The sequence below is a fragment of the Apodemus sylvaticus genome, chromosome 3 (assembly GCF_947179515.1).
Source record: "Apodemus sylvaticus chromosome 3, mApoSyl1.1, whole genome shotgun sequence".
In the NCBI taxonomy this organism is placed as follows: domain Eukaryota; kingdom Metazoa; phylum Chordata; class Mammalia; order Rodentia; family Muridae; genus Apodemus; species Apodemus sylvaticus.
Genome location: NC_067474.1, coordinates 165,180,076 through 165,197,017, shown reverse-complemented (window position 1 = coordinate 165,197,017; position 16,942 = coordinate 165,180,076). Strand labels below are relative to the sequence as shown.

Here is a 16,942-nt window from a genome sequence, read left to right as displayed (position 1 = left end):
CCCCTCCATGGCTCCTGCTTCTGCTGCAGCCTTTGGCTCCAGTGCAGCTTGCTGCAGAGGCTGGGGCACACCGGAGGACGAGGAAGAAGCCACCCTTCAGGCCAGCAGCAATTCTCCCGTGTCTGACCTGGGTTCTCCCCACAGGAGACTCGAGGTCCCTCAGCGGGGTCTTCAGACGCAGCGGTGTGGGCTAAGGAAGTGACCTTGGCCACTTCCTGCATTGAAGTCATGAATCCAAATGACTGTGCAGACCAAGGAATCGGGTCTTTAAGGGCAGAGGTTCAGTAGTGTGTGTTCTGGGTTTCGAATCCGAGCGTTTATCCTTGTGTTCCGCAGCCTCTCCATGCCCAGGCTCTCCAGAGTTGGCCTCCCTCACTGCCTCCTCAGGGCACTCTCTTTACCAATTCAGTTTCTATCTGCATAGAAAGCTGTTTGGAAAGTGGGAGTGGGGAAGTGGGGGGCACCCGCCAAGCTGCCCCTGCTGGGAAGTGTCCAGGCACTGGGGAAAAGCATGTGATGCTGTGTTCACCATTAGGGGTTAGGATGGCTGTCCAGTGCCTCTCATCGAGGGACCCTAACAGCCAGGCTCCTCCCAGGTGACACCAGCTGTCCTGCCTTCCCATGTGACATAAGGTGCTGGGCACTTGCTCTTCCAAACCATCTGTTGTGCTGTCTGCAGACTGAGCTGGGGTAGCTGCAGCTCCGTGCCCAGAGCCAGAGAGAGAGAGAGAGAGAGAGAGAGAGAGAGAGAGAGAGAGAGAGCCAGCAGTCAGTGTCTCTCCTCTGTTCTCACCTTCCTTATTTTTAGTGACCCCAGAAGACACTGGTAGGAACTGCGGCTAACTTTTGGTTGTTTTCTCCTCTTTGTTTTGTCAAAATATCTGTCCCACCCCCCGCCCCCGCCCTGGGGGGAACCCAGCTCTCCCACAGCCCAGAAGCATGGGAGGCGGTTACTGGTTCATTCGGGAGATGTGACCCTCAGTTCAACTTGTAAAGTGTAAAAGCCGCCCTAGCCATTCTCTGGGTGATTTTTTGTGTTAAATTAGATAATGCCCATGGTTGTGTTCAACAAACAGAGATTCTTTCCAAGTTCAGGAGGAGAGAATGATCTTAAAATGCCTGTTCCAACCAATGTTGGCTTAGTGTATGGTCTGTAATTGGTCTATAATACTCTTCCTGCTTTCTTAAACCTCCCATCCATATCCCTATGTATTGACAATCTGCATAATATATTTTTAACAGATCTATATTTTTGTTCAGTTCTATTTATATCACAAAATATGCAGTATAAATTCTATAACTAGGCATTTTGGCTGTTTCCAGTTTTTGCTATTTTAAGTAGTACTTTCTGAATTTTTTTCTTTGAGATCAAATCCACATTCTGTAAAATTTATCATTTAAAGTTCGTGACTTAGTGTGTTTTAGTGCTTTTGCAATATCTACTTCTAGAACATTCATGATCGTTGACTTTTCCCCCTCTTGTATATTTCTACAGTGGAGTCACTGGGCCAAAGATGAAAGCAGTTCCAAGCCATCTTTCTGCCCTTTAGATAAACAGGATAGCAGAGGGCAAAGCCACGGTCCACCCGGGATTCGCGCAGCTAGGAGAAGTTGAGTTCACGGGGTCTTTCTTCTAGCTGGCCAAACTGCTTGCACTTCCTCTTTTCTACACTCTGAAATTGAGCTTGCAACCTTTAACCTAGAAAAGGATGTGCAAAGCCAGCAGAGATTCCCTTTTGGAAAAACAAATCAGTTCCAACAGCTGATAGGTCTTGGACTAAGTCAGCACACTGATTATAATGAGAGCGCCAGCGCCTGGCTGTCCACTCGGCCTCTCTGCCTCTGACCCCACCCACCCAGCTGCTCGGCCTCTCACTCAGCTGCTCAGCCTCTGACCCCGCCCACACAGGTACTCAGCCTCTGACCCCGCCCACTCAGCTGCTCAGCCTCTGACCCCGCCCACTCAGCAGTTTAGCGTCTGACCCCGCCCACCCTGCCACTCAGCCTCTGACCCCGCCCACTCAGCTGCTCAGCCTCTGGCCCCGCCCACCCTGCCGCTCAGCCCCTCAGCCCTGTGCACTATGTCTTTCTCCTTCACGAGAGGCCCGAGAGGCCCGTACAGCCCTCGTTCTTCATAGGCCAGGTTGGGAGCAAAACTCATAAATCCACGGGCTGTGCTAAATACAGGCACACTCCCAGAGCTTGAAATGAAGGAGTAAAGGAAGCACTCGTCAAGTCAGCAGGTAGTAACCCCCAGGCATGCAATCTCCCCAGAATGAAGGAGTGGGTGGATAAAAATAGGAAGAGGGTCACTCGGGGATTTAGGAAATTAATGAATAGTAAGCAGGTAGCGGGCTTTTAAGGACTCTGGTGCCCTCTCTCCATCAAAAATTCATCTGTTCTTAAACCCTAATTGTCCTCTCTTTGCTTAAATCTGCTCTAAGCCATTGATTCTTATCAAGTATGGGTTTTCACATTTGAGCATCTCTTTGCCATCCAGGGGACCAGGCTGAGCCAGCAGCCAGCCTTCCTGAAGCTATAATTAGCCATGGTCGAGTTTTGGGCTTGGAGAAGGCCATGTCGCCTCGCCTCATGCCTCCAGTGACCTTTTGGGGACTCCACCTAGCGTCAAGGTGTCCTCACACTTTCCTCATGAAATACCAGCTGCTCTTAAAAAGAAGTGTTTATTTTTATTTTATGTGTATGGGTGTCTTGCTTGAATGTATGTCTGTGTGCCACATGAGTGCCTGGTGCCCATGGGAGTCAGAAGACAGTGTCTCATCCCCTGGACCTGGAATTACAGATGGTTGTGAGCCACCATGTGGGTGCTGGGAACAGAACCCTGGTTCTCTCTGTAAGGGCATCAAAGACTGAGCCAGCTCTGGCTTCCTTTTAGTTTCCATATATGTATGCCAAATATGTGTGTGTGCACACTTGTGAAGGCACATGTGTGTGTGTACATGCATGCGCCCACTGTTTTAGTTAGGGTTTTTACTGCTGTGAGCAGACACCATGACCAAGGCAACTTTTTTTATTGATTTATTTATTATATGCAAGTACACTGTAGCTGTCTTCAGACACTCCAGAAGAGGGAATCAGATCTCTTTACGGATTGTTGTGAACCACCATGTGGTTGCTGGGATTTGAACTCAGGACCTTTGGAAGAGTAGTCAGTGCTCTTAATTGCTGAGCCACCTCTCCAGCCCCCCAAGGCAGCTCTTGTAAGGACAACATTTAATTGGGGCTGGCTTACAGGTTCAGAGATTTAGTTTATTATCATTAAGGCAGGAACACGGCAGCACCCAGGCAGGCATGGTGCAGGAGGAGCTGAGAGTTCTACATCTTCATCTGAAGGCTGCTAGCAGAAGACTGGCTTCCAGGCAGCTAGGATGAGGGTCTTAAAGTCCGCACCCACAGTGACACACCTACCCCAACAAGGCCACGCCCACTCCAACAAGGCCACACCCACACCAACAAGGCTAACACCTCCTAATAGTGCCACTCTCTGGACCAAGCATATACAAACCATCCCATATGCCACACACACACACACACACACACACACACACACTTTTTTTTCTGAGACAATGTCTCACTATGTAGCTCTTGCTGCTCTGAAACTTTCTCTGTAGGCCAGGCTAGATTGTACATACAGAGATCTACCTGCCTCTGCCTCCCAAGTACTGGGATTAGACATGTGTATCACATGCCCGGCTCTACTTCATTTGTGGTTGTATTATATGTGTGTGTTTGTATATGTGAGTGCAGTGGCATTGTGGCCAGGTAAGGGCTTCAGATCCCCTGGAGCTGGAGTTACAGGTAGTCGAGGGTGTGGGAACTGAACTCAGATCTTCTAGAAGAATGGCAAATGCTCTTAACCGCTGATCCATCTCTCCACACACACACACCCACTGCCTTTTAAGTTTTCCTTATTTCCAGATAGCCACCATGTCTGTCCAGCAAGGCAGGTTCTGAAGACTCACAACGCCTGCTCAGAACAAACATGCTCAGCTCACGAGTCTAAGATAGGATCGCCCCTCATTTATCTGTTTGGGATTAAACAGTAATTAGATTCCTGGTAAAATAATGGTGAGGAAACACATGCAAGATAAATTAACTATGCAATAAGAGATACAAACCGTTTTTATTTAAAAATTTTTTCCCTCCTGGGAATGAGCCCAGAGCCTTAAATACGATAAATATTCTACCAGCGTGCTCCACCCGAACTCTTAAAAGTTCAGTTCTTCAAAAAATTTGTGGTACATTTATTTATTTGTTTACTTGTTTATTACGTGTATGCATGGGCGTGTGCATGCCACGGCACCCATGTGGCATCAGATGATAATTGCGGTGACCAATTCCTCCTCCCATGTTATGGGACCTGCAGACTGAAGCCAAGTTGTCAGGCCTTTCCCTGCGGGCTTATCCCTGCAGGGAATCCCAGCCTCCCACCAGGGATCTGAACGCTCTAACACCTCCTGTGTGGGTCTCCTTGGCCTCTATTCTATTTCCCCGTTCTCTGTCGTTCCCAATTTTGAATGGGCTTACTTCTGTTTGTATGTCCGTACACTTTTGTGTGCACACGTGTGTTGTGCACAGGCGTGTCTGTATATGTGCTTGTGAGGAGCCAGGTTTCTCCCTCGAGCACCGCCACATTGTCTTGAGTTAGGGTCTCCGTCTGGCCAGCCATCTTTCTGGGGCTGGAGTGCTGTCCTCGGTGCTGGAGTTCCAGCCGGGCACGCCGCGTCCAGGTTTTGATGCGGGTGTGGGGATCCAAATGCGCATGAGCAGCGAGTTGCTGACTGAGTCTTCGCCCCGGTCTCAGCCAGCGCTCGGCTCTCATCACTGTTATTATGTGTGTCCATCGCCTTAAACAATGCGCTGTCAGATCTCAGTGAGGACCCACACGTTGTACATCAGCTTTTGTGTGTGTGTGTGTGTGTGTGTGTGTGCTGAGGTTGGAGCCCAGGGCCAGGCAAGGCTCCGCTGCCAAGCCCCACCCCAGCCTTCCTATCGCTTCTCCATCCTGCCTCCCTTTGCAAACTTGAGGTCTCTTTTCCATTTTGCCTCTCCCAGCTCCGCCTAATCTCCGACTACTCTCTGTTGAACTGCTAATCTCAGTGATGGTTACTTGTTTCAATTCTGTTCATATATACCAGTCCAGAGCCTCTTTCTCCATTATTAATTTACTTCTCTGTGTGTATGTGTGTGCACATGTGTGTGCTGGTGCCCGCAGAGTCCAGAAGAGGGTGTCAGATGCCCGGGAGCTGGTACTTCCGGCAGTTGTGAGTTGACTGATGTAGTGTCGGGAACCCGGATCTGATCCTCTGTGGGAGCAGCAAGTGCTCTGAATTCCTGACCCGTCTCTTCAGCCCCCATGTCCTCTCCGAATGGGTTCCTATTGATCACACAGTGCTGTCTCCGAGTGAGATGGGCCAGGATGAGCGTGCGTCCGTTCCTTCTGCTGTCTAGGGTATCAGAGTGGCAATACCTTAGGTGCGCTGCAGCTTCGTCTCCACCCTGGGCCCCGGTACAGACGTGAGCAGCATGAAGAAGGCAGGCCTGCAGTATTGCAGGCCAGAGCTTCTAGGTTCTTGGAGTGCACAGGGATTAGTTAGCTGTACTGCAGCGTACACGGCAAAGCGTTTGGTAAGTGACTGAGGTGACTGGACTTGGTGTTTGCAAGTTGGGACAGCCAAGCCCGCGACGATGGTAGGGGTACACCAGAATCCTGTGCTTGATGCTTGTGTCTGTGTGGAGGTCAGGGATCATCAGAGCTCACAGGCTTGAGTCCTGGGCCTGGTCACATGACTCCTCTCGTGTAGAACAGGAGGAATCAGGTACCTGCGGTGTCAGACCTTCGTGGTTCGAGAGTGACATATGTCAGGTGCTTGGTGGCGCCCCAGGTCACAGGTGGCAAGCTTTGGGCTTGGTGTTCCTAGGCACAATTCTCACCATCACATTAGCCCGCCTGCCAGCCAGCCGTCTCCACCTGGAGGTCCTCAGCACATGTGACACACGCGTGGTTTCCTTGCGGCCATGTGTTCCCCGCCTGTCCTCCCATCCCTGAGTGTTAGTGATGGCTGCACTGTTGCTCCGACCGATTTCAGAGGCTGCCTCTGCCCCTCCTTTCCTTTCCCTGTCTTCTCCTCTTCCATTGGCAAGTCCAGTCAACTGAAAAGACTCTAGTGCCTCAGCTGCTGCTCTAGCAGGAGCCTGGCCATCTCTCCACCTCTTCCTGCCTCTACAGCCTCACCGCACAGCAGGCCAGGATCCTGCTCTCGGTGCGGCTCGGGCCTGCTCCTTGGTGGGCATCCAGGGGCTTCCCTTGGTGCCCGGGCACTGTGCCTTAACCTCACCCCACAGGATGCCAGCTCCCCTCACCCCACAGGATGCCGGCTCCCCTCCACAGGCTCTGCGTCTCCTCCTGCTTCCCTGTACGGCCCCAGCAGGCCCTGTCTCTCCCACCCCGGGTCTCCTCATCCGAAGCCTTTGGTCTCGGAAGAGCCTGGCATAACCCTCTGGCACATCTCTCAGGTTTTCCTTTGTCTCCTCTCCTCTTCCTCTCCTTCCCATTTTGTTTTACCTCCTGGGTCATGGGGTGGTGTTTTTAGCTGTTTAGTGGTATGGCGTATAAACCAGTCAACGAAGTAGCCCTTGTTAGGAGATGGCTGGCAGAGCCAGCATGCAGTCCTCATCAGGCTGGCTGTCTTAGTCAGGGTTTCTATTCCTGCACAAACATCATGACCAAGAAGCAAGTTGGGGGAAAGGGTTTATTGAGCTTACACTTCCATGTTGCTGTTCATCACCAAAGGAAGTCAGGACTGGAGCTCAAGCAGGTCAGGAGGCAGGAGCTGATGCAGAGACCATGGAAGGAAGTTCCTTACTGGCTTGCTTCCCCTGGCTTGCTCAGCCTGCTTTCTTATAGAACCCAAGAACACCAGCCCAGGGATGGCACCATCCACAAGGGGCCCTCCCCCCCTCGATCACTAATTGAGAAAATGCCCCACAGATGGATCACATGGGGGCACTTCCCCAACTGAAGCTCCTTTCTCCGTGATAACGCCAACCTGTGTCAAGTTGACAAACAAAACCAGCCACTACACTGTCCTACCCGCTTCTCACCGTGATCAGGTAGCTTCTCCCGCTGGCCAGTGCCCAGGGAGGAGGGCAGGACAAGCAGGCTGGCCAGGATCCAGAGATGTTTGTTCCTAGCCCGGAGACTAGAACCTTCCCAAGCCCATTCCTGTAAGGCCCAGTGGGATGATTCGTTCTTAGAATGGTTCTTGATGAAGGGCGGTTGCCTCCTCTGTCCCCTTCCTGTCTCATGTTGTGGCTTGCTGATCACACCTTGTCATGGGTTCTGTGGATGGAGGAATGAGGAGCCAGGACAATGATGGGGTAGCCTCACCAACCTTGAAGACCCTCTGACAGCCCCCCTGTCACTCAGGTCGGGCCAGTTTCTACGAGGAGTATGGCGTCATCCGCGACACGCTGCAGAACCACCTGACTGAGATCCTCACGCTGGTGGCCATGGAGCTACCTCACAATATCAGCAGCTCAGCCGCCGTGCTCCAGCACAAGCTCCAGGTCTTCCAGGCGCTGCGGGGGCTGCAGAAGAGCAGCGCCGTCCTGGGCCAGTACCAGGCCTATAGCGGGCAAGTGCGCCAAGAGCTGCAGAAGCCAGACGGCTTCCAGAGCCTGACACCAACCTTCGCAGGTAGGCACCAGAGCTGGCATCTGTGGGGCTGCCACCAGCTGGGGGCAGCTGCTCCACCACGTGCCCTTTGAAGTGTGGTAGCCGGGACGCCAAGAGATCTTTTCACCACCTCCTAGGCCTTCTGCCAGCTTAAAGTTGCAGGTCACCTACTTCAGCCTCTGTTCAGTCCCAGAAAAATCTCCTGGGGGACTCGGATAGGGGCCACCTTTGTGGGCTGCGTTTGTCGCTTCCATAATGAGGCGCAAAGTTCTACCCAGACACAGCCAAGGAATGTTCCCGTGGACAGACACCACACTGGCCATCAGATACCTGCTGGAGCTACCTGGAAAGTCCCAGAAGGCTTTGGGGAGACCGGTTGGCTCTTAGCAGGCAGACATCGTGGCCATGAGACAGCCCCTGCATTTAGAGCCCATTTGATGGGACAGACAGTGTGTGCGCCTCACCTCAGTCCACACACACCCACAAGGCAAGTGCAGTCATGTCCTTGTACGTGTCAGCACAGAGGCCAGTGAAGAGGCTTGGCTGTGTGTAGTTATGTCATGACTCCTGTGACTGTGGCCTGCACAGAGGGACCAGGTCTTGGAGGGACCTCAGGGTGCTGGTCTTATGGCTGGAGAATTTAGCCCCACGAGCTGTTTCCGGCCCTGCAGGAGATTGAAGGCATGGCAAGGCAGGGGCTCGGCAGGGGCAAGGTGGGCTACGTAGCCCACCCCCGGGCTGCGATGTCACTGTCTGCTCTCTCCCCACCTCAGGTGTCCTTGTCCATGTCGACAACCTGCGCTGGGAGGGCGTCCCCTTCATCCTGATGTCTGGCAAGGCCTTGGATGAGAGAGCGGGCTACGTTCGGATCGTGTTTAAGAACCGGGCGTTCTGCACCCAGAGTGAGCGTCACTGGGTGCCAGAGCGGAGCCGGTGTCTGCCCCAGCAGATTGTCTTCTATATCGGACACGGCGAGCTGGGCCACCCTGCCATCCTGGTCAGCAAGAACCTGTTCAAGCCCTCTCTGCCGACTCAGAGCTGGAAGGAGGTGCCAGACAGGCCCGGGCTCCGCCTTTTTGGTCGCCCTCTGTCTGATTACTATGCCTATACGCCTGTGCGGAAGCAAGACGCCTACTCCATCCTCCTGTCTCACATCTTCCACTGCCGCAAGGAGTCCTTCATCACCACAGAGAACCTCTTGGCCTCCTGGGTCTTCTGGACCCCGTTACTGGACAGCCTGGCCTTGGAGGTTCCACGCCCGTACCCAGGGGGAGCCGAGAATGGCCAGCTGCTAGACTTTGAGTTTAGCGGCGGTCAGCTGACCTTCTCCCAGCAGCAGCTAGAGGTGCTGATCCCAGAATTAGGGTCCGTCCCAAAACCCAGTGACTTCCAGGTCCTCAGGGCCCAGTATAGAGCGAGCCCACTGATTACTGCCTGGCCAGAGGAGCTGATCTCTACGCTGGCCAGCGACATCGAAGCCACCGCAGTGCAGGCGGTACGGCGCTTTGGCAAGTTCCACCTGGCACTGTCAGGCGGTTCGAGCCCCATAGCTCTCTTCCAGCAACTGGCCACGGGGCATTATGGCTTCCCCTGGGCACACACACACCTCTGGCTGGTGGACGAACGCTGTGTCCCTCTCTCAGATCCAGACTCCAATTTCCAGGGCCTGCAGGCTCACCTGCTCCAGCATGTCAGGGTTCCCTACTACAACATCCACCCCATGCCTGTGCACCTGCACCAGCGGCTCTGTGCTGAGGAGGACCGGGGAGCACAGACCTATGCCAGCGAGATCTCGGCCCTGGTAGCCAACAGCAGCTTTGACCTGGTGCTCCTGGGCATGGGCACCGATGGGCACACGGCTTCTCTGTTCCCACAGTCACCCACGGGCCTGGATGGTGACCAGCTGGTGGTGCTGACAGAGAGCCCATTCAGGCCACACCAGCGCATGAGCCTCAGCCTGCCCCTCATCAACCGAGCCAAGAAGGTAGCCGTCCTGGTCATGGGCAGGACGAAACGAGAGATTGCCACACTGGTGAGCCGCGTGGGTCACGAGCCCAGGAAGTGGCCCATCTCAGGCGTGGTGCCGCTTTCCGGACAGCTGGTTTGGTACATGGATTACGAGGCCTTTCTGGGATGACAGGAGCGTCCTGGTCTTAGTCACCCTCAGCCTTTCTCTCAGCTGCCCAGTGTGCCTCAGATGTGTGGAACCTGGTCACAGAGTTCCAGAGTCAGCCCCAGAGACGGGAGGACAAAACTCTGCGCCAGCTTCCTGGACCTACTGGTTCTGTCGTGTCACAGTGCCTGAGCATGGAAACAAGGCAGAGCTCTGGCCTCACAACCCAGACGGCAGAGAGACTAAGGCCTCTGGCAGCATCTACAACACACAGTAAGGCCAGGAAAAGGCTCCAAGCTAAAGAACCAAAGTGTCTTCTCAAGACCGGCCCGTGATCTTTGAACTGGGTTCTGTGGGAAGAGAGGCCAGCATTGGTGGGGAGAAGGGTGCAGAGACTTGTGGTGAATGTCTTGCTCTGAGCCAGGCCAGAAGAGTAGACATGATCCTGAGGCTGTACCGGGCACCCTGCCGCCTCTGGTGTCCCTCCATCCCTCTGTGCACCTAGCTGAGATCTGACCCTCCTCCTGGCAGCTTCTCTCTCTGGGCCGGACATCCACTGTCCTCAGGATTCCCTGTTACCCCTAAGCCTCTCCCTCTCCACAGACACCGACACTGCCATGCCAAAGGTCCCCCCAGATCTAGACACCAGGGCTCTCTTTTCCCACTGAGAACAGTTCTACACCTCTGATCTAACTAGACAGGGGGGCTCTGTCTGCCCCTGGGCCGGGGGTGACTCTAGCTCACAGCCTCTTTCTAGGACTTATGTGGCCAATTCCCAGCACGGGGCAGACTGCAGCTAGCTCTCCTCACTACCTCTCGGGGGCTGCAAGCCTGGCAGCAGTCTCTCCCCTGTCAGGCGTCTCCACCTTTCTCGTTGACTAACCTGGTACCACTGGGAACACTACAGGCAGCTCCTAACTTCAGCCTCCTCCGGGGCTTCGGAATTTTTACTTTTTAAAAGAAACCCAACCACATAAAGCAAATGTTTCAGGGCACATACAGATTTTGTTTCGGCCTCCTGCTTAGCCATGTGGACAAGGGAAGGCCTAGAAGGGTTCAGCTGGACTCTCCTCAGTTACCTATGTGTCAGTCACAGAGTCTCCGTGTCTTTAGAATTTTCCCAGAGAAGGGTTTTCCTGTGGTGAGGGGCACCAGGAAATCTATTCCTCTCCTTTTAATTGATTGTACTTTCTCCCAGGCAGCACATGGAAAAGAATTCTTGCTTTCACTAGAGATGTGCACAGAGTGTAGCCTGAGCTGGGGGGGCTCTGTATGAAAGGCTCTCTTGTTAAAATTCTGCTTACTCTGGCTTCCAGTGACCCCGACTGACAGAAAACCTCTATTCCGAGAGAGCTACCCTTGGCAGAAAGGAGGGACCGCCCTGGGGTCCTTTCCTGGGGCTTTGCTCCGGCTTGGATGCAGGTAGTTGCAGGTGAAGTTCCACCTTTGGCCATGTGGGGGAGCCCACGTGCCACCAGTTACATTCCACCCAGGAGGCGGGTTTAGTGCCAAACGTCCTTGCAGTTTCCTGCTCTCTGCCTCTCTGGCTTCAGAGCCCAGTGCGTTTTCATCTGTTCTTTACCGACCCGGCCTTCTGCAGTTGCAACATCAGAGAGGAAGAGGGCCTTGCATGCCTCAGGAGAAAGGGTGCGCAGGCTCTGTGTCACCATTCTGAATAACGGTGAGTCACTGCCCAGCCTGAGCCTAGAATGTCCTGTTCTTACCCAGAAGAATGACTCGCCTCTGTCTGTGGGGAGTCTGCACAGGAGAGGCCAGTGCGGGGGAAATACCAAAGATCTCCTTTCCGGAAGCAAACACTAATAAAATCTCATTGGAAAGGTTGGCGGGGGACATCGTCAGTGTTCTTTGGCATGCACCTGTGCCTGCCCTTTGTCCTTCTGCCCTGGGTTAGGAAGGAGAGATGTTCGGAGCCAGGACCTCGGAAGATGCTGCTCTTCAGACCTTTTGGACCATAATCCGCGGCCAGCAGTGTGCTTCACGTCACCAGTCAGTCACATCTGTGTATAAATCTGAATCTTGAGTCTCAGGAAGGAGTTCTCAGCCTTAAGATCTAGGATACCCTCTATTTTTTTTTTAATTTTTATTTTTCATTAAAAAATTGTTTCTCGCAAACCACTCACATTGAGTTGATAAACAGTGTGAAGAACATAGTCTTTGCCAGCCGTCTGCCTGTCTGGAAGTCGGGGTCTGAGGCTGGGAAGAGAGGACAAGGGGTCCAGGTCCCTGGGGGAAGGGGGACATGTGGTCACTTTGTGTCTGGGACACAGCCTTCCCTCCCTGAAGTCACTACCGGCTCCCCCGGGGAAGAGAGGGCCCCGTAGCGGTGGCTTAGCTCTGGCCTTGCAAGCCTTCATCCTGGGCTGGCTCTGGGCCCTGGTGGGATCTGCTGACTGCACCCTGCTCACTCCCTTGTTAGAACATTGGAAGCAAAAGCCTGCACCTTGCCTGGTGGCTCTCGTGGGTTCCCTGCTGACAGGCAGATGCTAAGTGCTATGCACAGGCACACCTTGTCCTGTTAATAGCCCAGTGCGCCACACGGTGGCACCTTAGTGACCGAAGACTGGAAACTAGAAAAATGTCCAGTGGCGGCCAGAAACCGTATGGTAGATTCTAGAGCCCATGCCCAGCACCCTGTGGGCCTGTTCTTTTCCAGGGGACCTATGAAGGCCTGAGTCAGGTTCCTGGGTAGGCCCATGATCCCACCATGGGAAGAACACAGAGGCATGTGAATGGCAGAAATTGTCCTCCTTGGGGTGACATGCCAGTTGGCATCTCCAGGCTTCTGAGGGGCTTCTGCAAGCTGCAGGCTAGATTTTGATTTTTCTTCCTTCCTTCCTTCCTTCCTTCCTTCCTTCCTTCCTTCCTTCCTTCCTTCCTTCCTTCCTTCCTTCCTTCCTTCCTTCCTTTCTTTCTTTCTTTCTTTCTTTCTTTCTTTCTTTCTTTCTTTCTTTCTTTCTTTCTTTCTTTCTTTCTTTCTTTCTTTCTTTCTTTCTTTCTTTCTTAAGACAGGGTTTCTCTGTGTAGCCCTAACTGTCCTGGAACTCACTTTGTAGACCAGGCTGGCCTCAAACTCAGAAATCTGCCTGCCTCTGCCTCCCAAGTGCTGGGATTAAAGGCATGCCCTACCATTGCCTGGCTAGATTCTTTTTTAAACATTTATTTATGATTATATCTAAGTACACCGTAGCTGTCTTCAGACGCTAGAAGAGGGCATCAGATCTCATTACGGATGATTGTGAGCCACCATGTGGTTGCTGGGATTTGAACTCAGGACCTTCGGAAGAGCAGTCCATCCTCTTAACCTTGAGCCATCTCTCCAGCCCTAACCCTGGGCAAATGTTCCTGCTAACTACACCTTACGTGGTCGCATTTTGTTAATTTGTTGCTTCTTCTTCTTCTTCTTCTTTTTTTTTTTTTAATGATTTTTAAAAGGTTTATGTGCATGTTTTGCCTGCCCGTGTGTCTATGTGAGGGTGTCAGACGCCCTGGAACTGGAGTTACAGACAGTTGTGAGCCACCACGTGGGTGCTGGGAATTGAATGCAGGTCTTCTGGAATGGCAGCTGGTGCTTTTAACCCCAGAGCCATCTCTCCAGTCCCAATTTCCGGCTTACTGTTGCTCTGCAGAAAATACTCTCTTCTCACTTTTGCTCCCCAAACTAGTGGAGTCAGAGCTGCTTCCGTTTGGAGCTCCCTCGAGGACCTTCTCCCAGGTCGGCAGGGCTTGATCTCGCCAGTCCTTTTGCTGACCGCCTTCCTTCAGTCTCCGCCTCTGACAGGGAGCCAGGGGTGTGTCATTCAAGGGGGAGTAAAACTTTAATGGGGCTACTTCTTAGAATTTAGTTTTCAGGTACCTTTTTTTGGATTTTGTCTCCTACAGAGTGTGTGCAGAGCCGCAGCTGCAGTTTTATACCTTAAACTTCTGTTGCCCCTGCAGGCCTTCCGTTCACTAGTAGACAAATCACCTGGGGACATTCCGGTGTTGGGGTGTCAGTGGTGAAAGGAGGGTGCATTGGTTGGCAGAGGCGCTCAGCACCTGCCTGCTCTGGGGATGACTGTCCAGAGGAACAAACAGGCTGTTGCCCCAGGTGTCACAGGCCACACAGGTCAGACTGCTGGCAGAACTGGAGAAAACAGGCCCATCTGCCCTCTTCTCCCTCAGCTCCCCACCCCCACCCCGTTCTCCTGCAGCAGTTCTGCACCAGTGCCTCAGTCCCCAAGGTCGAGCTGTGGCCTGGGGACCGTGGTGCTTAAAGACACACTCATGGCTTGGTTTGGCAGCTTATCCAGTGGGGGAAGATGGCGCTCAGGCGTTAGTCAGAACCCAGCCTGAACTAGGTGTGTGGCGGGCGGCTCTGCGCTGCTCTGTCTGGGCCCATGTTAACTGCAGTCGGTGGGGATGCCCTGTTGAAGATGAGGTTCATCCCTGACGCAGCCCTGCCTTAGCGTACCTTGAGCCCCTCAGCAGCTACCAAAGCCCTGCCTATTCTGAAGCAGAACTGGCCTCCAGGTATCAAAGGATTCCCTGCAAGGGTTTGGCCCCCCCAAAAGGAGCCGGTATCAAACCAGAACACGTTCCTGGGAGACACATGGGGTGGGTGTCTTCCAGGAACACTGAATCCTGCCTTCTGCAAGTTCCTCGCACCCGCTGCAGGCTCCTCACACCTAGAGGTGGGTGTGAGGAACCCCAAGGATCGTCGTTCAGCTTCTAGCTGAGCAAGGTGTCAATTTGCCGCTTCTGTCACCAGCACAAGACAGCCTGCTTGCCAAGGGATCCGAAGATGCTTCCCTGAGCTAGAGAGCCACTCAGACGGTGATGGCTTGGATGCTTTGTACCTCCAGCTGATCAAGATTGGAAGTATATTGATTTGCAGGTCCTGGAGGATGTCTGTGTCTGTGTGTGACCATGGACAGGACCTCAGATTAATGACACCTGTATTCATTCTTTGACCTCGAGGGTGAGTTTGTTAAAGCCCTGTGTTGCTTTGATGGCTTGGTGTTTTAAATGACGTCTACTTATCTTTTCTGTCCCTTTCTATTGAGTGGTGATACTTGTATTTGCCAGATGCTGTGAAGGCTGTTTTAACAGCTGGGAGTGTGCCCCGAGAGTGTGCATGTACACAGACATTGCATGTGTCAGAGTGGTCTTGGCTGGCCTCACAGAGGTCTGGATGCGCTGGTTATTGTTAAGTTTTATAAAAAGAAAGAGAAGCCAGATTATGTTTGGTGGAGGCACGGAATGGTGTAAGGGAAGGGGGTGCCTCTGAGGGCCCATGCTGAGGCATCCCTCCCCCCTGAGGCACCAGCCACATGGTGGTATCCTATAGAATAGAGTTATTTAGGGCATGGGGAGGGGGATTGAGGGGATAGAGACAGAGAAGGGTGAGGGTGGGGGGAGGGGGAAGAGAAGTAGAAGCCAGCCATGAGTATGGGGAAAGAGACAGGAAGCGGGGAATGGGGAGAGAAGAGGAAGAGAGTAAGGGAGCAGGAGAGAGAAGAGAAGAGAGCAAGAGGGAGAGGAGAGGGCAAGAAGCCCCTTTTATAGTGAGTCAGGCACGCCTCGCTGTTGCCAGGCAACTGTGGGGCGGAGCCTAGACGGACCGCCCACAGTTAGGATGCATTATGGGAATATAGCTCAACTGCTAGAGCTCTTGCCTACCGTGTACAAAGCCCTGGATTGCGTTCCCAGGGCCACGCAAACAGGGAATGGTGGCGCACAACTGTAATCCCAGCACTTGGGCATTCAAGGCTGTCCTTGGCTACAAAGCAGTCTCAAGTCAACCTAAGATAGAGGTAACACTGTTTCTCTCTTATCTCGGGAGAGATCTGGCACAGTTGGCTCTCCCTGGGTCTGTGCGCTGGGAGAGCCGGGCTAAGCGAACTCCAGTTGTCAGCAGGGCTGCTTCCCACCCAGAACTCCTCAGTCTCAGTGACACACTAGAGAAAAACAAAGGAGGAAGAATTTATTTGGGCCCGTGATTCATTTTAGTTCAAGGTCACTTGGTTGTGTTGTTTGTGGGGCCAGAATTGAGGCAGGAGCATGGTCCGGGCAGGAGCATGGTGACTCGGAAGTGGGATAAAACAGGCAGGGAAGGGACAAAACTTGTCCTTCAAAAGCGCTGCTGGCAGGGACCAGGCTTTCTCCATGAAGGCTGACCTCCTGTCACCCTCTGAGAACGCTCTCGTATTATGAAACCAGCAAGGAATTAATGTGGCAGTGACGTCAGCATCTTCAGGATGCAGTCCGTTCTCCAGAGCCCACCAGCGGGCAGCCCAGCCCCTGGGGCGGGAGTCTCCAGACAGATGGTTTGTCATCCAAACCATCACAGAGGGTCAAGCCATAGCTTGCTGGGCAGCTGGGTCCAATTGATGAGATAGATTGTGACCAGCATGGCCTTGAACCTGCCTCTGCCTCCTGAGTGCGGAGACTAAAGGTGTGCACCACCACTGTGAGGCAAAACGTGGGGTCCCCCGCCCAGGGAAATCTCCCCTGATCTTGTAGAACTGTCTCAGAGAATGAAATATGTTTAGAACAAGTGCCTTTTAAAGCTTTCTGAGACCATTTATGTTTATGTTTTTTGTTTTTTGTATGTCAGATATAGCGTATACTTTTTTTAAGCAATAAACTTGTTTATTTACCCAAATCCAAGTTTCTTCCTTTGGGAGATGGAGTAAAATGGTTTATGAGTCTGACTAGTGTCGTCAGGGGAGGGGACTTGGAGCAAAAAGAGCCTGCTGGTTTGTACCTGTCAACTTGACACAGGCTAGTGTCACCTGGGAGGAGGCTGGTCCTCTTCTGGCCATCTAGGGCACATACACACACACACACACACACACACCACACAGGCACACAGAGGCGCATACACAGGTACACACACAGGAATACACATTCACATATGCACACATGCACACACGCACACATGCACACACACACAGAGGCATACACACACAGGCATATACACACAGAGGCACACAGAGGCACATACACACACACACACACACACACACACGCACAGAGGCATACACACACACACAGGCATATACACACACAGAGACATATACACACACAGAGGCACACAGAGGCACACAGAGGCACACAGAGGCACATAC

At 52.9% G+C, this 16,942-nt stretch overlaps 1 protein-coding gene across 2 annotated transcripts in view; it reads left to right on the top strand.

The window, feature by feature from the left end:
• Nucleotides 1–11,948, top strand: part of H6pd (hexose-6-phosphate dehydrogenase/glucose 1-dehydrogenase) — a 30,419-nt gene extending 18,471 nt beyond the window's left edge. For both annotated transcript variants that reach the window (XM_052178223.1, XM_052178224.1), the window contains exons 4-5: nt 7,451–7,720; nt 8,473–11,948. In XM_052178223.1, coding sequence (XP_052034183.1) covers nt 7,451–7,720; nt 8,473–9,836 — 1,634 coding nt within the window. In that variant the 3' untranslated portion in view covers nt 9,837–11,948. The remainder of the gene's footprint in view (nt 1–7,450; nt 7,721–8,472) is intronic.
• The last annotated feature ends 4,994 nt before the right edge of the window (nt 11,949–16,942 follow it).